Source organism: Cervus elaphus, chromosome 32 (genome assembly GCF_910594005.1).
Source record: "Cervus elaphus chromosome 32, mCerEla1.1, whole genome shotgun sequence".
Lineage (NCBI taxonomy): Eukaryota > Metazoa > Chordata > Mammalia > Artiodactyla > Cervidae > Cervus > Cervus elaphus.
In genome coordinates this window covers 47,164,663-47,190,000 of record NC_057846.1, presented here as the reverse complement: position 1 = coordinate 47,190,000, position 25,338 = coordinate 47,164,663, and the positions used below count along the sequence as shown (strand labels likewise).

The following is a 25,338-nucleotide window of genomic DNA, read 5'->3' as shown; positions in this document are numbered from 1 at the left end:
CTTTGGAGACCGCCTGCATACTAACTAGAAAGAAATGCACACCTCTTTCAATAGAGTCACGCGGCCTAATACATCCACAGTGCCCTACCCTGGAAGACGTGTCAGCGACCATTTATTTCAGGACTTATTCAGAGTGTTGGGGAAAAATAGTAATCATGCCTCAAAGTCAACAGTGAAATTTATTGTTTATGGATTGTCAGGAGTTCTCTAAACAACAACAGCAAAAAGCTGGAGCTAAAAGATGGCAGAAATTATGTCATTTTGTACGTTCAGAGCTGGAAACCATCACAGGTGAAATATAAAATGGAACATGAAATATTAAGTGGCATATCAGGTTTATTGCATATATGACCATGAGACTGCTTTTTATTTTGTCTTATGGAGCTCTAAAAAAAATCCATGTAATGGATTAAAGGTATTAAAACTCCCATATTCCGCCTGGCTCTAGGCCAAAGAACAGGGCATGATAAATAATCCCAATAGACAAAATATGTAGGAAGGAATTTTAAAATGTATTTACGATAGACATATTGACCTCCCTAACTAATAAAAATGTATACATGAGGTTAGTTTTGAAGGAAATGTGCAGACCTTACACATTTATAGTGTATATAAATACTGTATACAGTATAGTGCTAGAATCCTTAAAATATTTCCCGCATCTCTGTGACATATGGCTATCATATTCTGTCTTTACCCCAGAAGCAAAGAAAAGCATGGATTTTATATATTTTATTTACATGTGCATTTACTCTAGGAAGGAATAGTTTTATTAATCTTAAAGCAGGAGCCAAAGCTGGGCGGCAACCCATTTTGTAAATAAAGTTTTATTGGTACATGCCCCACCTACTCATTTACCCACTTGCCTGCAGCTGCTCCCCTGCAAGCCGCAGAGCTCAGTGGCCGTGACAGAGACCGTGTGTCCCACAGAGCCTGAGATATTTACTGTCTAGTCCTTTACAGAAAGAGTTTGCTAATCTTGTCTTAAAACGTTAAAAAAAAAAAAAAAATCAGTGGGACAGTTAGACTAGGAATGAGTACCTTGTCTCTTGGTTATCATCATGTTAGGTGGATTCCAGAAACCTGTTCTGGACCACGCCGGTCCCCAGCTGTGTGATCTCGGCCAAGTCACTGACCTTCTGGAAGCCTCAGTTTCCTTCTGTGAATGAAAGTGAAAGTGAAGTCGCTCAGTCGTGTCCGACTCTGTGCGGCCCCATGGACTGTAGACGTGCGACCCCATGGACTGTAGACCCCCATGCTCCTCCGTCCATGGGATTGTCCAGGCAAGAAGACTGGAGTGGGTTGCCATTTCCAGATCTTCGCAACCCAGGAATCGAACGTGGGTCTCCTGCATTGCAGGCGAATTCTGTACCAACTGAGCTCTCAGGGAAGCCCCCTTCCGTGAATAATGGAGGTTAAAACTCTGCTAATGATACTGATCTCTGCTCTTCTGCTCACTTTTGCCACGGGGGAGCAAGGGAGGCGGTGTGATGGAAACGCCCCTGGGGTCCTCCATCACCTGGTGCGCTGCTGGCGGCTGACGGTGGCTGAAACAGCCATCCCGTATTCCATAGTGCACAGGATATCTTGGCAAGGATGTCTACGCAGATTTCATTCTTACACTCGGTTTTCAACCAACCTCTCTTGGGCCCCTGCTCTGTACTTTCAGGCACTGGGCATTTAAAGGCAAGGCAGCTGAAGCCTCTGTGTGCCGGTGACATGCCCAGTCATGGCAGCCTCGGGGACCATCTTTGCCGTCTGGTGTTTTTAGTTGCCCGTCTGCGTGGGCCGAGAACAGTGTCTCCTAACTTCTTTTTAATCCGGCATTTAGCATGGTGTCTGGTCTTGCCGGTTGCTCAATAAATACATGTCAGCACTTGGATGTTGCTGGCTCATAATCACGGGGACCGTCCATCTTCACCCCACCCCCACCCCCAGCGGCCCATCCAAAGTGCTGGAACTTACGGTTCAAGCAGTCGTGGAAGGCTGTCAAGCTGATGGAGATCGCCGTGGCAGGGAGGCCTTTCGGGAAGCTGTTCTGGGGTCTGTGCACACGAATCCGGGTGATGCGCAGAGCTGGGTGGAAGCCACACTGGAGTGGGAGGGTGAGGAGTCGGGCTGGCACGGCGCTCCGCTCCTCTTAGCCCGGGGAGGACCGCGTGCGGAGGGACGATGGAAGGAAGGGGCAGCGTATCAAGACTTCTGTTGTTGTTTTAATTGGAGAGCAATGGCTTTACAATGTTGCGTTGGTTTCAGCTGTACACAAATCAGCTATAAGTATCCTGTTGCTCTTGAGTGGCTCAGTCACGTCCGACTCTTCGACCCCATGGACGGCAGCAGGCCAGATTCCCCTGTCCTTCACTTTGTCCCGGAGCTTGCTCAGACTCATGTCCATGGAGTTGGTGATGCCAGCCAGCCATCTCGTCCTCTACTGCCCTCTTCTCCTTTTGCCTTCAGTCTTTCCCAGCATCAGGGTCAGCAAATACATATTTCTATAAATACACGTCTCCCCTCCCCGTGGAGCCTCCCTCCCCCATCCCGCCCCCAGGCCATCACCCAGCGCCGTGCTGAGCCTCCCTTGCTTACAGCAGCTTCCCGCCAGCGGTTTTACACCTGATTGTGCACATATGTCAGTGCTTGGCTCCCCTTCCGTCCCACCCTCTCCTGCCCCCGCTGCATCTGCAAGTCCATTCTCCATGTCCTGCCCTGAGGATGGGGTCGTTCGTACCATTTTTCTGGATTGCATAGAAAGGCGTTAATATGCACTATCTGTTCTTAGCATATCAAGACTTGCGAGCGCTGTGGAGGAGGGCGATGGGAGGTGAAGAGTGTTGAGGTTGATCAGCACAGCATGAGCCCCTGATCCCGCAGCGATGCTAACTCTGCTTGAAGGGCCTGGGGACAGGCGCTGGGCCCAGTACTTCACCGTAATTCATCACTGAATGCACACGGTGACCCGGTGAGGGCTATGCTGTCAGTTTTTACAAGGAGAAGTGGAGACTCAGAGACAGTAAGGACCTTGCCCAAGGTCACACAGCTAGGAGAATTAGGATTTGAACCCAGACCAGCAGGCTTCAAAGTTCACATTTCTAATCACGTGCCTCAGCTTGTCTGTCAAGATGGAAAGTTCCCTGAAGAAGGGAATATCCCAAAAGACCTGAGCCTTGAGGCCTTCTCGCAGGTGGTAAAAGTTTCTTTAAATTATTTTTTCAAGTTTTCCTTAGCAATTTCTTCTTTTTTAAAAAAAGCTTTACTGAGATTTAATTTACATATCATTCAGTTCAGCCTTTTAAAGTATACAATTAGTGGGTTGTAATATATTCACAGAGTTGTGCAACCACCACCACTATCTAATTTTAGAACACTTTCATCATCTCAAAAAGAAAATCATAGTGGTTCATTTTATGTGTCAACTTGCCTGGGGTGCCATGGGGTGCCCAGATACTTGGTCCAACATTATTCTGAGTGTTTCTGTGAAGGGTTTTTTTTTTTTTTTTGTCTCTCTTTGTTTTTTATTTTATATTGGAGTATGGTTGATTTACAATGTTGTGTTAGTTCCATGTAGCCAGCAAAATGATTCAGTTATACATATGTCCATTCTTTTTCAGATTCTTTTCCCATGTAGGTTATTAAAGAATATTGAGTATAGAGTTCCCTGTGCGCTACAGTGGGTCCTTGTTGGTAGTCTGTTTAATAGACAGTGATTCATGTGTGCTAAGCCACTTTAGTCGTGTCTGACTGTTGGCACTCCTGCGGACTACAGCCTGCCAGGCTCCTCTGTCCATGATTATCCAGACAAGAAGACCGGAGTGGGTCGCTGTGCCCTCCTCCAGGGGAGCTTCCCAACCCAGAGATCAAATGCGTGGCTCTTCTGTCTCCTGCATTGGCAGGTGGAGTCTTTACCACTAGCGCCACCTGGGAAGCTTACAGCAGTGTGTGTGTGTGAATCCCAAACTTCTGATTCATCTCTCCACACCACATTTCCCTCTTTTTCCTTAAGTTTGTTTAGCAGTTTCTTTCTTTCTTTTCTTTTTTTTTTTTTTTTTAACTATTTATTTGTTTATTCAGCTGTCAAGATCTTTGTGACATCTTGCGGGATCTTTCCTTATGGCACAGCGACTCTCTCTGGTGGCGTGTGGGTTCCAGAGCACGGGGGTTCCAGAGCAGGGTTAGGGTTAGTGGGGTCCAGAGTGCAGGGGTTCCAGAGAGCAGAGGTTCCAGGGTGCCGGGGTTCCAGAGCACGGGGTGGGGTGTGGTTCCAGAGCATGGGGGTTCCAGAGCGGGGTTAGGGTTAGTGGGTTCCAGAGTGTGGGGGGTTCCAGAGTGCAGCATGTGGGTTCCAGAGCACAGAGGTTCCAGAGTGTGGCGTGTGGGTTCCAGAGCGCGGGGGTTCCAGAGCGCGGCACATGGGTTCCAGAGCACAGAGGTCCCAGAGCTCGGGGGTTCCAGAGCGCGGCACATGGGTTCCAGAGCACAGAGGTCCCAGAGCTCGGGGGTTCCAGAGTGCGGCACATGGGTTCCGGAGCATGGAGGTTCCAGGGCGCGGGGGTTCCAGAGGGTGCCAGCTCGGCAGTTGTGCTGTGGGCTTACTTGCTCTTCAGCACGTGGGGTCTTCTTGGACCAGGGATCGAGCCCGTGTTGCCTGCGTTGCAGGGTGGGTCCTCAACCCCTGGACCACCAGGGAAGCCACAGCAATTTTCTTTTTTAAGAACGCAAAGGAGAGCACTTTGACGCCCTCTTCCTTCTCACAGGAAGAAACAGTGAGGAATCACTGTTACAGATCAAGAAAAATCGCCCATGCTAGAGCATCTCTCTGACGTGAACATTCCATGTAGAAACATAAGCACCTATGAAAACGAAATACCCCCAGTGCTGCGTCCCTTGGAGCTGGTGTGTGTGGCCGTCTACCTCACTAGCTCAGTCGTCGCGTTCATCCGCTAGTAGCTTTGCGGGGTGCTTCCGGTCGCCACCCACGCTCTGGTCCTCCCGGGAGACCCAGCCCTCCTGAAGGCATCCCGAACCTGCAGACAGGGACAGCAGAGCCATCACACAGCCTCGGGTTCCCTTCTTGCGCCAGCTACATCCTGGCTCAGGAAGAGGAAGTGGTCCACTGGCAGGAAAGGGAGCCACAGCCCAGGGAGGGGGCCGGAGCCCTCCTCTGCCCCTCCCGGCCGAGCCCCGAGCTGGCGGTGGGCGAGCCACGTGTGGCCGGAGTTGCTCGCGGAATCACATGCCCTCGGACCCGCGTCTGAGCTGCTCCACCCTGCCCCCCTTCGCGGCAGGGAATGTGAGGGAGGGGTTCCAGTCTGCGATGTGCGTGCCTCCTGACCCCTGCGTTTGCTTCTAGGGGACTTGCCCGCCGCACCGCTTTGACTGGAAAGGAGCAAGTGCATTCTTGCTGTCCCTTTGGCTTCTTTCTGCTTTAGTTTTCTACTTTAACTTTCAGTCCTTAGGCATGGGTCTGCTTGACATGGTCTAATATTTTCTCAAACTTGCTGCCAGGGTCTCTGCCAGCATCCGGCCAAAGAAGTTCTGCAGGATCACAAGACAGGATGTGAGTGTCCCGTCCTCGCCCAGCACCGGGGTCACACCCGTTCTCTTGAACCCAAGTCACGTGCCTGCCCATTCCTGCCTATCTGCTCCCCACTGTAGGACCTCGCGCAAGTTCCCGCCCCAGTCCACACCTCCGGTGTCTTGCTGGGAAGCATTTTGTAGAAATAAAGGCAAGCTCACTCAAAGACCCATTGTGGGAGTCAAATGAATTAATACACGTCAAACGCTTAGAACAAGGGGTGGTACCTACTAGCCCCGCGGTACGGGCTCCATGAGTGTCTCTGTCAATATCGTCCTGTGGGTCTTGTTTGCCTGGATGACAGTTTCCTGTCGTCTAAGGTGTTGGTCATATTAAGACATGGCTCGCCCACCTGCTCCCAGATACTCTAACAAACACTCAAATGCAGAGTTCTGTTGTTTACCTGGTGTGAATCCAGCAATGTGCTATTCACGCTTGTCATCCCCATTTCCCAGATTAGGAAACTGAGGCCAACCTAACCATCATTTGTACTAATTTTTTTTTTAAGATTCCACATGTCAATATGTGTGTATATATATAAACATGTGTATATATATAAAGTGGATCTGTGGTTTTTAGAGTCTTTTCCCATATAGATCATTACAGAGTTTTGCGTGGAAGTGACCTGTGCTAAACAGCAGTTTCCTACTGGTTATCTATTTTATATATAATGGTGTGTATATGTCATCTCAGTCTCCCAGTTTATCCCACCTCCCTTCTTTCCTTCTTGGTAACTGTAAGTTTTGTTTTCTACATCTGCAATTCTCTGTTTTGTAAATAAGTTCTTTTGTACCGTTTTTTTAGATTCCACATATAAACAGTACCCTATGGTATTTGTCTTTCTCTGACTTACTTCACTCACGTATGATAATCTCAAGGTCCATCATGTTGCTGCATGTGTGTGTACTAAGTCACTTCAGTCATGTCCAGCTCTTTTTGACCCCACAGACTGTGGCCCACCAGGCTCTTCTCTCCATGGGATTCTCCGGGCAAGGACACTGAAGTGGATAGCCATTCCTTTCTCCAGGGTATCTTCCCAACCCAGGGACTGAACCCTCATCTCTTATATCTCCTTCGTTGACAGGTGGATTCTTTACCACTAGCATCACCTGCTTCAAATAGCGTTATTTCATTATTTTATATGGCCGACTAATGTTCCATTATATATATATGTGCCACATCTTTATCCATTCCTCTATCGGCATTTAGGTTGCTCCCATTTCTTGGTTATCGTGGAGAGTGCTTCTGTGAACATGGGGTACACTGTGGGATGTTTGGTAGCATCCTTGGGCTATAATCAAAAAATGCCTGAAGTTGCCACCAATTATGACAGCCAGAATCTCTCCGGACCTTGCCAACTATCTCTTAGGGGGCAAAAATCAGTGTTAGTTAAGAGCCACTGTTCAACATTAAAAAAGATGGAGGGAAAAGTGGACAGATGTGGAGGTCCGGGTTGACCATCACTTACTGAACACTGTGCCAGGCAAGTTGCAAACATACTCTCTCTTTCACCAGCAGGAATTTTAGGATTATCTGCAGTGTCCAAAAGGACACTAGGGTGCAGAGAAGGAAAGAAAACTCTCTGGTCACTAAATTAATAAGTGGCAGAAGAGGGATCCCACCCAGGTGGTTCTGGCAGCAAAGCGCATGACCTTCCCATCACTTCCTCACACGGTTTTCTGCAGGTTCAGGGCATGTTAGTTCTTTTTAGGAAACAAGAAAACCCAGATGATGAGGATTGAATTGGTTTCCAAGTTATTCTGAAGCCACTGAGTGTATACCTGTAAAATAACAACAAAATATAACAACAACAACACCACTTCTTTGCAGCAAATGGTGACCCAGCAAGTACAGCATTACTTTGTTGCAAAAGATGGGTTGGCTACATTCTGGTGTCTTAACCCTTGAGCTTACTCAGAGCTGGGAAGAGTGGCAGAAATTTCCATGTGACCAAATGTCCTCTTTTAAAACTCTTCCCCCAAAGTATCCTCCCCTTATTGCTTTTCTGTAAGGCTGGTATCAGTGTGATTTTCAAATATATTTATGGGATATAAACAAATAACTGTATATCTAAGATGATATACATTTTAATGCTCTTGTTTTAATTCACTGTGGGTGTAAGAAATTTGAACAGATAATAGGATGTCATTTGTTAGTGCAATAATTGCTTTTTAAGAATTATGGGAATCCTGACTGGAAGTAGAATATGAGAGTGACTCATTTGGTGTGGAGATTAACTCTTCAGGGACCTTCGTATTGCGAGGCAATTAGCTTCATCTGTACTTGACTCCAGAGACTGGGTCTCGCGTTTGTTGCGTTCACACCTTCCATTTCTGATGCCTCTCTGTTCACATCATTAATAAGTAGTTAGATGTGTCGGGCGTTAAGTGATTTTAAGAGAGAATTTATTTGAACTTGTCACAAGCTATCTTATTCTGTCCTAGAAAATAGTGATCTAAAGCATCGTCTGTTACAAACGTCACCTAAAACAACCTAGGAGATAATTTTCGACTATGTTCCTTGAAGCAAGAGAAGCATATTATAAAAATGAAAGGTAGGTGTTCAATGTGTCATAGTCCCTTAGGAAAATATGACAGCTCTTCCCATGGTAAAAGTCAGTCCCAGGAATAATTTCTGCTGCTGGCCAAGAGCCCAGGCAGATGTAGCTGCAGAACAGGAAGATCAGTGGATCCTCAGCCCATCTCTCTGATAAAGTGAAAGTGAAGTAGCTCAGTCGTGTCCGACTCTTTGCAACCCCACGGACTGACTATAGCCCACCAGGCTCCTCCGTCCATGGGATTTTCCAGACAAGAATACTGGAGTGGGTTGCCATTTCCTTCTCCAGGAGATCTTTCCGACCCAGGGACTGAAGCCGGGTCTCATGCATTGTAGACAGACGCTTTACCATCTGAGCCACCAGGGAAGTCGCCCTTTTGATAAGGCCTAAACTATCTTGTCAAGTTTAACCATGTCTTGATTCAAGTCAGTGTTTGGAAAATTATAACTATCAATTAAAAGAAAGGGAGGTACCCAACCCTGCAGTTCTACAATGCCAGTAAATAGGCCCTAGCGGACCACACCTAGTGATATTCCTAGCAGAGGAAGGAGATAAAGGAGGTGGGTTAAAAAGCTTTAAAAGCTGTGGGTTTGAGTGAAACAAGAGGAATATGGAGACTTCCCTCGAGGTCCAGTTTAAGACCTCGCCTTCCAATGCAGGGCCTGTGGGTTCCATCCCTGCTCCCCGAGCTAAGATCCCACGTTCTTCCTGGTCAAAAAACACCAAAACATAAAACAGAAGCAATATTGTAACAAATTCACTAAAGACTTTAGACATGGTCCACATTAAAAAAAAAAAAATCTTAAAAAACAAAGAGTATTCAGCCAGTTAAATCTCTTGTAAAACTAATAGTCTTGTGTTTAAATTTCTGGGATGCTAAGGCGCCGACTTCGGGGGCCCTCCCCTCCCTTCCCCCGGGGGCTGGGGGCGAAGACAATGCGGTTCTGCCTTAGTTACAAACACTTAGCCCAGCCCTGGGCACTTAGTAAGTGCTCAGTAAATGGTAGGTTCTGTTAGTTCAGCTCTTCCCTCCAACTCTGACCCCCCTCCGCCAGCTAAAACCCACTGCCAAAATTCCGTGGGAGAAGATGCAGGCTTCTGGTGAGCATAAACACAGTGGCAGCCTGGAGATCTGAATAATGGACTAACTGCCCAAGGAGGGGAGTGTTCGGGGCGGACCTGAGCAAAGGGGAAGCCGGCACAGTCCCGGTGCCAAATTGACTCAGCAGATTGTTTGGGATTCCGGAGAGGTTAGGGCAGTAACAAGGCATTTTTATGTCCGGGTGGCTCTGATGTTGCTGCTAGGCCTGGGAATTATCTGGGGCTCTTGTTAACATGCCTGTTTGGATTCGGCAGGCACTTCTGGGGCGGGGCGCGCGAGAGTCTCGCCTTCCACCGGGCTCCCAGGTGGTGCCGAGGCAGGGGCCGCAGCTCGGAAGGCCAGCCTTTCTGTAAGGGCTAGAAGATCAAAGTCCTCCCCGGCCCTCTGGTCTCCTGCCTGTGCTCAGCACCTGTTGCCCGCGCGGTGAGAATTGCAGCGGTTCTCAGAGCGCCAGCCCCAGCCCTGGGCCAGCATCCCGGGCGACCCGGGCAAGCACACACTCCTTCAGGGTCACGGGCAGGTTACTGAGTCAAGACTGCCGGAGCCGCCCCGGCGTCCCCCGCCACCTCCCCTCCCCTTCCCCAGACCCGGGACTGATCTCGGAGCTGCTTAGGGATAACAAAGCCAGCAGCGGAGCGAGGCAAGACCGTTCCAAACCGGAGTTTTTCTTTGGCAATCACCTAATTTTCAAAATGCGATTCACAGATTTGCAAAATCCCTCGAGTGTGGAAACAAACCGCTTTTCCTGAAAGATGATTAAAAGCAGACCCCCGCCCCCACCCCCACTGGAAAATTAAATGAGCGGCCGCACCGAGGTCCCCCGCGCTCACGTGTAAAGAATAATTTAAAAGAAGGCCCGCGTGCGCGCGCGCGCATGCGTACACGTCTGCAGCGCAGAATCTGGTTCTAATTACTTGTACTTTGGTTGAACTTTGGCGTTTCCTTTGACTTTCTCCCTAATGTATGTGAGCTGTGGGCCTTGCGATCCTGCAGTGCATCCACAGAAAAAAGGGGAGGGGGGGAAATCCAGACTGGCTCTCTTCGGTGCCAACAAAAATGAAACCCAACTGAATGTTTTGACCAAATGCGACACTTTGCGCTTCTCCCTTAATTAGCTGAAATGACTCCCTCCCACCGGGTCCCGGAGCTCGGGGCTCAAAATTCCCCGGGGGCCATGCAGGAAATTCCTTTTGCTTTACAACTCCTTTCTTTTTCTTTTAAAGCTCGGCTGCCCAGAGAGTGCATTAAAATGTTGTCTTAATCATCGAAGGTTCTAGTAAAAAAAGCAAGACTTTCATACCGCGGGATGCCTGCCCCGCCCGCGTCTAATCAGGCCCAACGTAAAATCCTGAAGTCTGTCAACATGGCTTAGCCAGCTGTAAATTAATTCTCACAAAGAAAAAAAAAAAAACAAAGAAAAACAGTATACTGGGCCTTCTCTTTAAAATGTTATCTGCTACTAATCTAACCTTTAGAAGAATGCCAAGCATGTTAGGAATTGTGAAGGGAGCTATTGTTAGAAGCTTTCCGTGTGTTTAAATGACACTCAGGTGTGTTGTAACAACAAGGACTTTTATATTGTGTTTTCTCAGGTGAGTTAAGTTATAAGCACCAAGTCCTCTTAACATGCAATAGTATTATTATTATTATTATTATTATTATTATTTTTGCTTTTTTTTTTTGGAGTGAATTAAACCTCCAGAGTTGTGACTGTTTAAGAAAGCTGTGACATTTGGGAATGCTGGTATTCTGCTTTTGTGCAGAATCTGGTCGGTGGAGATTTCGTTTCGTTTGTTTTTTGTTTTGTCTGCAAACCACCTCGGAGTTTGGAGTCCTTCAGAACTGTGCTTCTCACAGTGCCAGCTTCGGCCCCTTGCCAGTCCTGGAGGAATGAGGCAGCAAGAGCAGGTGTTTAGAAATTTGTCCAGCAATTCGACAAGAGTAATTTTATGTCTAGAAAAAAAAATCGGTTTTTTCCCTCCTCATTTTAACTTGTAGCTTGTGTTTTGAGCATCTTTTCTGAAATTCCTTTTTTCCTGGAGATTTCATTTTGTATCTTTTTCCCCCTCGAGATTTGCTTTTATTACTATCAATCTATGAAGGAAAAAAAAAGAAATGGTCATTTACCATAGACAGTCTGAAAATCACTCATTTAAAGCACAAGCCTTCCTCACCCCCAGAGGTCTGCTGCTGATCGTGGCCCAGACGCACCTGGAGGGTTAGTATGAAGGCAATCAAGACTTGTGGGGCTTTTCTGCAAGGAAGGTGCCTCTAGATTTGTTTGCCCCAGTGACAGCCTCCTCTGCGTGGCGGGAACGGAGAGGTTTAGAAGATGGGCCAGAAGCTTCTGTCAGTGCAGGTGTGGGTCGGCTGTCTCCTTTGGCAGCCTGGGGAAGGCCCCGGAGCACCTCTGGTGCTGACTCTGCTCTTGGCAGGATCCCGTGGAGCCAAACGTCCACCTCGCCCGAGCACAAAAGTTCCTGCTTTGGCGGTTCCCTGACAGCCAGTCTGATGTGCAATTTGGGTGATGCCCTGGAGGCTGCAGTTGTTGGGGAGGCAGCCACCGGCCAAAACTGCACAGGACAATAGGTAAGCAGGGAAATAAAGGAAAAGCAGGTCCGGATGAGTCCTCAAAGGCTGCTTTTCCCCAAACTGAAATCCCCACAGGATGGCTGGAGGGCTGGTGTTTTATTGAATGACAACCAGCCTCTTTCTCCCCTCTGGGAAGTCTAAAAACTGCGTTCTCTGGCCTGCCTGACATCGCTGAATGAGTTAACACAGGACATGTTGTCTGCTGAGCCTGCAGAGTTTTTGAGCAAAAATTTTATCATTCCATAGACTGATTGTGCTTGCCCGGAATAAGGAACAGAATGTTTGAGGCCTCTCAAGGGCATTTGATGAATCTAACTCTCATTTAAAGGGACTAATAGATTATTGATTTAAGCAGGATGACAGGGAGCAGATCAATGGCCAGGCACTCGGTAGCTATCTTCAACACCAGAACTAAGGGAGCTGTGGGCTGCCCACCCGGCCCGTTCCCCGCTGTCTTCTCTGCGGTGGAAATAAAGGGGGAGCACGGGAGAAGAGGAGCACTAATAAAACTTGGCCAAACTTACGTTTTTGCTGTGTTACTGAAAAAACCAGAGATTGCCTTGAAGTTCAAATCCGCTTTTATATTGATGCCATATCCTTGTTGTAATTCTAGAGCTTGTGTTGGCTTGTTTGCTTAAAGCCAGCTTTGGCAGGCTGACGGACCACTGAGATTTTTCTTTTTTGCTTCGTATTGTTCTCAGCCTGGTGGGCCACATGGAGGACGTGAGAGACCAGTGATTATCCAGTTTGAGGAGATGTTTGACTGTATACAGTCAGTTAATTCTTTACCACCAATGGGAATTTTTTTCCAAAGATCATTGTTTCTTGTGACATATAAGTCTTTTCTATTTATGTTTGTGTGGGATGCATGCATGGCATTTGTAGGATTCGCATTGCAAACCGCAGCAGAATCAATTCATTCTTCAAAACAGCCTGGTCACCTCCTCTGGGAAGACTCCCATGATTTTTCTGAGCTGAATAAGGCTTATATAGCCCTCTCTGATATGTCATTTATCTGTGGTTCCCAAACTGCTGCAATTTGGATTCACCTGGGAATATTTTTTTAAAAAGCGCTGATGCCTGGCTCCCACTCCCAGGCATTCTGGCGTAATCGGTCATAGATACAGCCTAAGCACTAGGAAGTTTTAAAGCTCCCCAGGTAGTTCTAACATACAGCCAAGTTCGAGAACCACTGTATTATATTTCTAATTGTTAGTTTACTCTATATTGGGCCAAAGTTGTCAGGGCTAAGGGATTACACCATGTACCGTCCGTAGCATATAACATACGCTTGGCATGTTACAGCCGCGCAGGGAATTAAACAATTAAACACATGAGCATCCGGTGTACAAATACGGAAAAGTTCATAGCACTGCTGGTGAAGTCACCACAGGGTTAGGAGAAGTCCACAGCATTCACTATTGATTGCTTCCAAATAGAACGTTTTCATCTGTACAACTGTTCAGAAAAAGACTTCTGATTCAGTCTCTGGTTATAAGTGACTCTCCTCCACTGGAAAGGCTTTTCCTGACCTTTTTATAAAATGTCTCAGGATTTTGAGGTCGCTCCCCTTTCAGGTGCCCTGCCAAAGATGCTTGGGATTGGATTGCCTGCAGTTCTGTTTCCTCTCTTTGGGAGGGAGAGATGCTGGATGCTCTCAACACATGAATTTGAAGCAGCGTATTTATGGAAATTACACCCACTTCCAAAATTTAGGAGGCAGCTCTGACAGCTGAGTCCAGCCCTAGCAGAAGTCTATTTACAACTTTGCTAAACGAGCCAGATTAACTGTTCTACATGAGCCAGTGGGACGTTAAAATACGCTCTCCCCACACTGCACGCAACTCAGGGTTGATGGTCGTGGTGAGGACCCAGCTTGGTCCCTTGAGGGGAAGTAAAGACACACGGATAAAACCAATCAGAAAGTTCTGGGAGGCACTTAGGGGCGGACTCACTCCCATTGATATCTAGGAGTGTAAGTGTAAGCCCCTCTAGAAACAACAAAATAACCATACCTTTCGAATTAATGATTCTACTTCTGAGAATTTATCCTAAGGACATAGTCAGAGATGTGCTGAGATTGGCTACGAAGATATTCATCATGATGGAATGTTTTGTGGGAAAGAATATTTATTGACAATGAAACAAACTCATGACACAGTAAGTTAAACAAAGTTGCAAACAGAATCTACAGTGTAATTCCACTTTTTAGAATAAACCAAAAGCATTTACATTCACGGTGAAATGTTTTGAGGGACAGATGCCAAGATAACAGTAATTTTCTCTGAGTGAAAGGATTCTGGGTAATTCTGTATGGGTTTATTTTCTTAGATTTTTTGCTCCTCCCCCCCCCCCCACCCCCACCCAGGGCTCCAGAAGCTTTTAATTTGTTAACTTCTTTGAAATCGGGCTGTGTCTCACAAGCACTCATGGATCATAATTTAATTGGCAGTACCCTGTCTTTCTTAAATGATAATGTGGAATAACTGCATCTTGTAATCAATGGTGACTCAGATCAGTGACACCCAGGAATGACAGTAGTAACAAGGGCAGCAGCAGTATCTTGGGTTTTTTAAAGATTGAAATACAGTTCATGTCCAATATTGTGTAAGTTACAGAGGTACACTCGATGTACACTATTCACAATTTTTAAAGTTTGTGTTCCGTTTATAGTTATAAAATACTGGCTCTGTTCCCTACGTTGTATCCTTGTTATTTTTAGTCCTTGTTGTTGTTAAGTTGCTAAGACATGTGCGATTCTTTGTGACCCCGAGACTGTACCCCTCCAGACTCCTCTGTCCATGGGATTTCCCAGGCAAGAATCCTGGAGTGGGTTGCCATTTCCTTCTCCAGGGGATCTTTGCCAACCCTGAGATCAAACCCGCGTCTCCTGCGTTGCAGGTGGATTCTTTCCCACTGAGCCACCATGGAAGCTCCTTGTATCCTTGTAGCTTATTCTGTATTTGTTTCCCTAGATTTTTAGCGAACAGTGGTATATCATCTTGTACTGTTTTCTTGTGGATGCCATTATGACTCGTTTGCCTTCGGTGAAGCCGATTAGCTTAGTGTGAGGCATCCTTTTGTATCTGTGGCTTGATAGCTGATCTGATGAGCTTTTGTGACATCTTAAATGGTGACCTTCCTATGCAACATGTGCTGCGATTGTGCCAAGCTACCCAGGGAAGACTATACTAGATTTATCTACTAGACCTGCGCAGCGCTAATGAATTCATTCCAAGATTCTTCTGAATTATGAAAATACTATAATTATAGTTGATTCTCTTCCAAAGGGATAATTAATTACTTTTAAAGGAAGCAAATGAGTATTTGAAAGCTATTTGGTTTCTAATTTTACCATTTAACAACTTAGAGGGGCATTTGGGGCTTGGAATGAAGACAAAGAAGGAAAAGTGGAAAAGCTCATGTATTAATTCATTGAATATTTATCGATTACCCACCTACGATGTGCCAGAACCTCTTGTAGGCCTGGAGCAGAGTTGTAAACAATTCATCTAAGTTCCTTGGTTTTCCCAGACCCATACTTGTGGGGTAGCATGGGCAGAATATAAAATGGTGTGCACAGACATTCTAAATTTAGACTCTAGTTAGGGTGTTGTAGAAAATAAAATGAGATACAGTGACCAAGAGTGGGAAGGGGTCTTTTATTTAGAAAAGCCATCTGTGAGGAGCTGACATCTGCTCTAAGATGTAGGAGAGAAGAGCCACGAGACGTATGAAGGTCTCAGAATTTCCAGATACAGAGAATGCTTGACACCAGAGCTTGGCCTGTTCAAGGGATGGAACAGAAAGCAACTGTTTAGAGGTCAGTCAAGGAGGACGATCATTGCATCCAATGTCATCACTAAGGCACCGTATCACGAAGAGCCTTGCTGAACACATAGCAAGGAGTTTGCTGTCACCAGTGACTGTTGGAGGGCTTTGTGCGGGTTAGGGAGAGGATTGGTCTTAACTTTGCAGCAGCTATCTGACTGTGGGTTTGCAGAATGGACCCGAGGCTATAAGACAGTGGGCCCAGGAGCCCAGTGCAGAGGCTTCTGCAGCAGCTGAGGTGGGAGATGCTGGCTGATCGCTAGGCTAGCTTCAATCCCTGGTCGGGAAGATCCCCCGGAGGAGGAAATGGCGACCCACTCCCGTCTTCTTGCCTGGGAAATCCCATGGACAGAGGAGCCTGGCGGGCTGCAGTCCAAGGGGTTGCAAAGAGTCAGGCATGGCTGAGCGCGCACACACACACACTGACTCCACTGGCTTGAGCTGGACCCTGATGACCTCGCTTTGTAGTTGGCTCTGACGCGATGCTGATCTGCTGGTCCAAGGGGGACCCTGAAGAGCAAAGATCTCGCCCCCGTTACTGTTCATGACGCTCAGCTCTGGCCCCGCGCTGAAGACCCCCTCCATTGTCGGATGGCTGGCTAGGGCATTGTCTTCCTTTGCCCTGAGGAGACTTACTTTTGGTTAAGTTACTGCAGGGTCAAGCAGGTCATTCCTGAGACTCTTAAATAAACCGGAAGCTGGGGAACCCGAGCCGAAAGAGCCCTGAGTGTGCGGTGTGAGCATCTGACTTTGTGTTCTGGCTCCACCACGGCCCTGTTGGTTTGGGATGAGTCACTGCGCTCCTCTGAGATGCTGTCTCTCTCGAGGGTAAAACGGTGATAACATAACCTCCCTCTCGGTGCCGAAGCGTTCTGCCAGTGAGAGAGACATGCCGGATTGCTTTGTAAACCGCAGAGACCCACGTCAGCGGTAGATTGCCCCTGTGGTGCCCACCCTGACAGCTGGCCTTGTGGGCCTGTCCTGGCGATGTCATAGCTGAAATGGGGGCGGAGGCCTGTGAACCCACTGGGGAAAAAGTAATGAACTGTGTTTTCTCGCTTTTCTCCCCCTCCGCCTCTCCGCCACAGCGATTGAGACCCAGAGCACCAGCTCCGAGGAACTGGTCCCGAGCCCCCCGTCTCCGCTTCCGCCGCCCCGCGTGTACAAGCCCTGTTTCGTCTGCCAGGACAAGTCGTCAGGCTACCACTATGGGGTCAGCGCCTGCGAGGGCTGTAAGGTGAGTTCAGCCCCAGGTCTGGGACGCCTCGACATCTGTCCCGGCCTCTCCAATCAGCCTGGAGGTCTGGGCTGTGTTTGATGGTTTCATTTCTTCCTTATATAGCTCATTAGTTAAAAATGCAGAAACTTCTCCAGATGACTGATGGAAGCCAAATGTTCCAGGGCCCTCAAAATAACCCGTAGCAGTTCTTTTCAGGTAACAAGAGCCTTTTGAAGGCGTCCTGAAAAGCATCACCCTATTTCTCTTTAGAACATGCCGTCTGGTGTCTTTGTAGTTTTATTTTATTTTTAAATATGACTGACAGTCCCCTGAATCAACTTGCAGAGAATCCAAGGTTGAAATTGGGATTTATCTTCTGGCTGTTTCCTCAGCCCTGTGGCCTTTGAATTACAGTTTGATTTTCAGCCTGTGGGGACTTGCTACTGTGTGTGTGTCATAAATTCAGGGGAGCTGGATTTAAAATTCCAGCCTACGGAGTCGTGGAGGCTGAACATGTGTCAGAGACTCTATGGCTGCTTTGAATCAAACTAGACAGTCGTAATCGAGTCCAACAGGCTTAATTGAGTGAAAGAGCTTCTTACTTTTTTTTAAAGAGAGAAAAGAAACAAAGAATGACTTCATAGGCAGATCCAACTCACCCACAGACAGTCTTTCAAAGGATTTGTGTCTGTCTTGCAGCCCTTCGCTAGATACACGGCTTAATTTCTGTTCTCACTGGTGCCAGTTCAGGTGGTTGTTTAATGTGGAGAGTTACAGCCCCCCGGCCCCCCAGCTCCCCACCCCGCAGCCCCCCAGGTGCTCCAAGGCATTTTGTCTTTGGCTGATAAGAGTGAGTACTTACTGTGTGCTCGGGGTCTGTGATAAACCACCCTGAAATGGCATGGCTTTGAGACCACAGCCTTTTCTTTGGTTTGCAACTCATGGGCCAGTGCTCTCGGCCAAGTTCCCCTGGCGGCGTTCACGTGGACTGGATCAGCTGCAGGTTAGCCGGCTGGCTCTGCTTCTGAGGGTGCTGTCCATTGAGGGGTGGGGGGCTCCCTTCCCGATGGGCTGGCCCCGGTTATTCTCACGGGCAGGGTTCCAGAAGAGGGCACCAGGCTGCTCAAGGCCTCCGGAGGCCCACAGGCGTAGGCTCTGAGCGCTCCTGACACGCTCTGGTGTTGGCCAGAGCAGGTCAGAAGCCCAGCCTGTTAACACAAGAGATGGGAACATAAACTCAACCTCTCAGCCCAAGGAGTGGACAAGACACAAGATGAGAGGCGGAAACACAGAGGAAGGACCAATGGGGTCTTTGTGCGTTGCGTCTACCACACTGCGTGTCCGCTGGCCTGGGAATACATGGGGGGGGGGACCCGGGACCCCAACCGCAGCTGTGACTAACCCACAGCTGGCCACCAGAAGAGCCACATGAGCAAACACCCAAGCATCAGCCCCGCGAGGAGATTGGATGACCCTTCCTTCCTTCTCAAGTCTTTTGAATAAGCATGTATTCGTTTGCAGGGTGAGGCCCACCTGGGGAAATTCATTACAGCCTGAGGGACATCTCTTTCTCTGGGATCATGTTGGCGTGAAAGGAAGGCCACTTCCTCCCGCAGCCTTAGATAGGGCAGGCACGGCAGTGAGCATGGCAGCCAGCTGGCAGCTGGGTGGAAAGTGAAGCTTTTTGCTTCGAAGTACTGCTGAATGTTGGTAACCCCTCGCTGAACCTACTGAAATTTATCTTGAGATTTGGGAAGGGTTCAGAGAACCCCAGTTCCTTCTGTCCAAGTGTTGTGCAATGCATAAATACATCATTTTCTAGTGCTCATTTGAAAGTTAAATGAAAGGACACTCCTTTATTTCAAAAAAACTTTGTCACCTTCTGTCCAGAAACCTTCATGAGGGCTGTTGTAACTCCGCTCACCTGCTCCCTTTCTGCCCTGGGAAAAGAAATGAGCCCGCGTGTCTTCTTGTGCCAGACCCCAGGGCCCTGCCCACGTGTTAAGCTGTTTCACAATCTCTGAAGGACAAGCTGTTTTAATCAGCTCTTAGTCAGCTAGTTCTCTGACCTCCTGCACAGGATTCTGACTCTTTTTAGGAAAATCCCCAACACAAACAAGGCCTGGACCAGTACAAGCAACTTTGATGAGCTTGGGAAAGCTGTTCAGAGTCCTGCTGGGGTGTATCTTTTCAGTAAAGAACAGTAAGCCCAATAAGGTCAGGTGAGCTGGCCAGCCAGTTGTCCAGCTTAAGGATTAAGCCCACCATAGCTTTAGACTATGGGTGGTCCTCTGAAAGCGAGGGCCGCCTTGCCCCCTGCTTGTTGAGAAAGACTGGTCTGCATTTTGGCTTGCTGGGCAGATATAGTGACAAAATTCATAGAACTGAAAAGCTTAAGAAGCCAAAAGTATGATGTAACCACCAAAGAAAAAATATATAACTTTAAAAAATGAAATATAACTTTTGTTTTCATTTTAAAAATGACCAGTACAGTGCAGAGTTTATTGTATAAAAAAAAAAATAGAACATTAAAATAACCAGTGTTCTACCCTGGGAGAGAAACCCCTGTTAAACCTGTTTTTCTATTAGTTATATGCACGTTGTTATTTTTGTTTTTTGTTTTTTTTTCACCAGAATAGAATTTTATATTGTACACTGGTTTTGACTTTCTTTTTAAATTTAATAATCTTTCATGACCAAAATGTAAACAACTGCTTAGTTTATAAGGCTATACCGTTAATGTAGTGGTTTATGGTACATCACAATTTATCTAATGAATCCCCTATTGTACAACTGAGGTATTCCCGGTGTTTCTCTACTATAAATAATGCTTTGGTAAATAGCCTTCTTGTTTATCTCTGATAATTTACTTAGGATAAATTAGTAGAGGTGGAATTTCTAGGTCAGTGGCTCTGTACATTTTTAAGGCTTAAAGTGAAAGAAAGTATAAGTGAGGTCGCTCAGTCGTGTCCAACTCTTTGCGACCCCGTGGACTGTAGCCCACCAGGTTCCTCTGTCCATGGGATTTTCCAGGCAAGAGCTCTGGAGTGGGTTTCCATTTCCTTCTCCAGGTTTAAGGCTTAAACAAATTGCCAAAATGCCTTCTAAAAGACATTTATCGGTGTCAGCTCTGTCAGTCTGATAGAGTTAATATTACTGAAGACTATTAGGACTCTCTCCCTTGTAGTAATAATGTAATGAGTCAAGAAACAGCTTCTCAAACAAACCACAGTTTGGTCGTTTATAACGGGCCCCCTGCCTGGTGCCGTTTCAGGCTCCCAGCAGGCAGACCCCAGGGGCCCCCAGCTGACCTGTAAGAGTGGGCCCACCCTCTGCCTGGAGATCAAGGATCGCAGCTCTAGACTGGAAGCCCTTGCTCTAAAGTAGGGTTCCCAAACAGAACCCAATTTATATCTTTAAGAAGGGGTCGCCACAGTGACTCCTGCCTGTCGTGACCAGAGTGACCTTATTGACTGTTGTTTCGGGGAGAGAACCTCTGTCTCCCAAAGGACCAGGTGGCAGAATCGGCCTCAGAAGGTGATGAACGGGCCACGGGCTACCTCTGGGAATGGCCAGAGGCTGCGTGTTGACTTGGCATCACCGTGGCAACATAAGCACTAGCTGTCCCACAGGGATGTCCCGTTTAGGGGATTTCCAGCTAAGCGTTGGCAAATTTTTACAGGGGACAGAGGGTGCATAAAATTTTTACAGGGGACCAAGAGTACATAAAATGAACATGTGGTGTAGTTAGCTGAGGAGGTGTAACAGTATAAAGTTGTAAAGCTGATTTTCAGCTGTCTTTAAGAAACAATTCCATTGCTCATAGCTAGAATTTGCGTGAAGTTTTGACCTTCATCACATTTTATATTTGCATACTTGTAGCTTTCAAAGGGCATGGGATCTAAAGTGAGAAGACCAGGATTTGACTCCTAGCTAGGTTGCTTTCTAGTTTTGTGACCTTGGGCAAGCATCTTTAATTCTCTCTGTCTCTCTCTTTTCTCAGTGGGAAAAACAGAGATAATAAGATCACCACCTTGTAATACTGTTGTGAATATAAAATGAGTTACTATGAAGTATGCACTTGGCACATCGTAAGCAGTATATATGCTTACTTACTGTTTCGTACTGTCATTAACGTATTGTGGTGACTTTTGCACACAGTACTGTAACGTCGGTTATGATCCTAGTATTCTTTCTTGTAATGTTCTTTCAGAAATTCCCTGTTCCCTTGTACACAAATAAACACTGCCTCTTTCCTTCAAGACTTAGGTTAAGAGCTAGCCAGTACTTGGAACCTCCACTGATTACACTAGGACAGGAGTTGGCACATTGATTCTGTAAAGAGGAGACAGTAAATATTTTAGGCTTCAGAGGCCGTATGGTTTCTGTTACGGCTACTCAACTCAGCAGTTGTTGCATGAAAGGAGCCATAGACAATATGTAAATAAATAGGCCTGGCTATGTTCCAGTAAAACTTTATTTACAAAAACAGGCCGCAGACCATGTTTGGCCCTTCGGCCTAGTTTCCCGATCTCTGCAAAAGTACATGGTGATACGTCGTATCTCGAGTGTGTGCTTAGCTGCTCAGTCGTGTCTGACTTTGCGATCCTATGGACTGCAGCTCACCAGGCTCCTCTGTCCCTGGGGTTCTCCAGGCAAGAATACTGGAGTGGGTTGCCATGCCCTGCTCCAAAAGATCTTCCAAACCCAGGGACTGAATGTCTCTTATGTCTCCTGCATTGGCAGGCAGGTTCTTTACCACTAGCGCCATCTGGGAAGCCCATCCAGTTTCTGAAACTCAGAAGCTGATGGCCCAAAGCATTCATGCCAAAGGTGGCATCAGCTCTTTCTAGTGGACTGTGGGCCTAGGACAGCTGCGTCCCTTTCCTGCCTGCACGGTCTCCATGGCAACAGCTTCAGGACCACTCTTCCTATCTGTTCCTCCACCCCTCATCCCCGCTCAGCTCCCACCTCCTTATCACCCAGAGCCAGAGATGAGCAGTTTCCTTATAAGTCAGTTACTTCCAGAAACACCTGGCTTGCTTTGGAGACGTTGATGGGATATATTTTATAATCTGTTGTTGTTGTTCAGTCACTCAGTTTGTGTCCGACTCTTTATGGCCCCATGGACTGCAGCACGGCAGGCTTGCCTGTCCTTCACTCTTCCAGAGCTTGCTCAAACTCATGTCCGTTAAGTCTGTGATGCCATCCAACCATCTCATCCTCTGTCATCCCCTTCTCCTCCTCCCCTCAATCTTGCCCAGCATCAGGGTCTTTTCCAATGATCTGGCTCTTCACAACATTACATCAAAGTATTGGAGCTTCATCTTCTGCATCAGTTCTTCCAATGAATATTCAGGGTTGATTTCCTTTAGGATTAACTCGTTTGGTCTCATCTCAAGGGACTCTCAAGAGTCTTCTCCAACACCACAATTCAGTTCAATTCAGTCGCTCAGTCGTGTCTGACTCTTTGCGTCCCTATGAATCACAGCACACCAGGCCTCCCTGTCCATCACCAATTCCCGGAGTTTACTCAAACCCATGTCCATCCACCACAATTGCTGCTGCTAAGTCGCTTCAGTCGTGTCCGACTCTGTGCAACCCCTTAGACGACAACCCACCAGGCTCCCCTGTCCCTGGGATTCTCCAGGCAAGAACACTGGAGTGGGTTGCCATTTCCTTCTCCAATGCATGAAAGTGAAAAGTGAAAGTGAAGTCGCTTAGTTGTGTCCAACTCTTAGCGACTCCATGGACTGCAGCCTACCAGGCTCCTCTGTCCATGGGATTTTCCAGGCAAGAGTACTGGAGTGGGTTGCCATTGCCTTCTCCACAATTAGAAAGCATCACTTCTTCGGCATTCAGCCTTCTTTATGGTCCAACTGTCAACATCTGTACATGACTACTGGAAAAACCATAGCTTTGATTATACAGACCTTTGTCGGCAAAGTAATGTCTCTGCTTTTTAATATGCTGTCTAGGTTTGTCATAACTTTTCTTCCAAGCGTCTGAATTTCATGGCTGCACTCACCATCCACAGTGATTGTGGAGCCCAATAAAATAAAGTCTGTCTCTGTTTCCATTGTTTCTCCATCTATTTGCCATGAAGGGACAGGACCAGGTGCCATAATCTTAATTTTTTAAATGCTGAGTTTTAAGCCAACTTTTTCACTTTCCTCTTTCACCTTCATCAAGAGGCTCTTTTGTTCCTTCTCACTTTCTGCCATAAGAGTGGTGTCATCTGCATATCTGAGGTTATTGGTATTTCTCCCAGCAATCTTTATTCCAACTTGTGCTTCATCCAGCCTGACATTTCACGTGATGTACTCTGTGGAGAAGTTGAATAAGCAGGGTGACAATATACAGCCTTGATGTACTCCTTTCCCAATCGTGAACCAGTCCTTTGTTCCATGTCCAGTTCTAACTGTTGCTTCCTGACCTGCATACAGGTTTCTCAGGAGACAGGTAAGGTGGTCTGGTATTCCCATCTCTTGAAGAATTTTCCAGTTTGTGGTGATCCACACAAAGTCAAAGGCTTTAGCATAGTCGATGAAGCAGAAGTAGATGTTTTTCTGGAATTCTCTGGCTTTTTCAATGATCCAGTAGATATTGCAATTTGATCTCTGGTTCCTCTGCCTTTTCTGAATCCAGCTTGTACATCTGGAATTTCTTAGTTCACATAGTATTAAAGCGTAGTTTGAAGGATTTTGAGCATTACTTTGCTAACATGTGAAATGAGTGAAATTATGTGGTAGTTTGAACATTTGTTGGCATTGCCCTTCTTTGGAATTGGAATAAAAACTGACCGTTTCCAGTTCTGTAGCCACTGCTGAGTTTTCCTTATTTGCTGACCTACTGAGTGCAGAAGCTCCAGTACTTTGGCCACCTCAAGCGAAGAGTTGACTCATTGGAAAAGACCCTGATGCTGGGAGGGATTGGGGGCAGGAGGAGAAGGGGACGACAGAGGATGAGATGGCTGGATGGCATCACCGACTTGATGGGTTTGAGTAAGCTCCAGGAGTTGGTGATGGACCGGGAGGCCTGGCGTGATGCAATTGATGGGGCCGCGAAGAGTCGGACACCACTGAGCAACTGAACTGAACTGAGCGCAGCACTTTCACAGCATCATCTTTTAGGATTTGAAATAGCTCAGCTGGAATTCCATCACCTCCACTAGCTTTGTTCCTAATGATGCTTCCTGAGGCCCACTTGATTTCACACTCTGAGATGTGTGACTCTAGGTGAGTGACTACACTGTTGGGGTTATCTGGGTGTTTAAGACCTTTTTTGTATAGTTCTCCTGTGTATTCTTGCTCCCTCTTCTTAACTTCTTCTGCTTCTGTTAGGTCCATACCATTTCTGTCCTTTATTGTGCCCATCTTTGCATGAAATGTTCCCTTGGTATTTCCAGTTTTCTTGAAATCTCTAGTCTTTCCCATTCTATTGTCTTCCTTAGTTTTTTTGCGTCGTTCACTTAGGAAGGCTTCCTTCTCTCTTCTTGCTTTTCTCTGGAACTCTGCATTCAGTGGGGTGGATCTGTCCCTTTCTCCTTTGCCTGTCGCTTCTCTTCTTTCCTCCTCTATTTGTAAGGCCTCCTCAGACAAACACTTTGCCTTCTTGCATTTCTTTTTCTCATGGATAGTTTCGGTCACCACCTACTGTACAGTGTTATGAACCGCCGTCCGTAGTTCTTCAGGCAGGCATTCTGTCTACCAGATATAACCCCTTGATCTTCTGTAGCAGTTAGCTTTTCCTGCCTACCAAAGAGCCTTCATGGTTTTGCCTTAAAACAAAAGACATTTCTGATCGGTTACGATTCTCTGCAGGTCTTCTTGTCTGGGCTGGGTTGGCTTGGGCCAGATGATGCACGTGACCAGGACCTTGACGGCATGACCGGCTCCTCCTCCCGTGAGCCTGGCCTGCCCTTGTTCACGTGGGGTGGACAGGCTTCCATCGTAAGACAGGACACCGCCAGTGTACACACCTCTGGTTACGTCACACTTGCTAGTGTCCCTCCTGCTGCCCAGGCGCGCTTATGCCTGCAGTCAACGGATGGAGAAATGACCACCACCCCTTGTGGGGAAAAGTGGCCGAGTCCCCACTCAGCAAAAGGTGAGGGTGCCCAAGCTGACATTTGGTTACACACCTCCTTCTATTATGCCCTGGTGTCGTGTGGAATTAGTTTCCCAAAACTGTATTCCGGAGTCGCTGTGCTGGGCGCCATGGATACAGAGTGGACATGACAGACGGGTTCCTCCTGGAACAGGGACACAGACAGGCAAACCGTTTGGAGTTGGAAGAAAGGATGGTCTGGTAAAGATGAGTGGAGTGGAACCTGGGTCGACAGGAGATCAGGGCTTCCCAGGTGGAGCTAGTGGTAAAGAACCCGCCTGCCAATGCAGGAGACGTGAGAGATGCGGGTTTGATCCCTGGGATCCCCCGGAGAAGGAAATAGCAGCCCACTCCAG

At 47.2% G+C, this 25,338-nt stretch overlaps 1 protein-coding gene across 2 annotated transcripts in view; it reads left to right on the top strand.

The window, feature by feature from the left end:
• RARB (retinoic acid receptor beta) overlaps nucleotides 1–25,338 on the top strand; it is a 572,080-nt gene that overhangs the window by 406,143 nt on the left and 140,599 nt on the right. For both annotated transcript variants that reach the window (XM_043893860.1, XM_043893861.1), the window contains one exon: nucleotides 16,743–16,891. In XM_043893860.1, coding sequence (XP_043749795.1) covers nucleotides 16,743–16,891 — 149 coding nt within the window. The remainder of the gene's footprint in view (nucleotides 1–16,742; nucleotides 16,892–25,338) is intronic.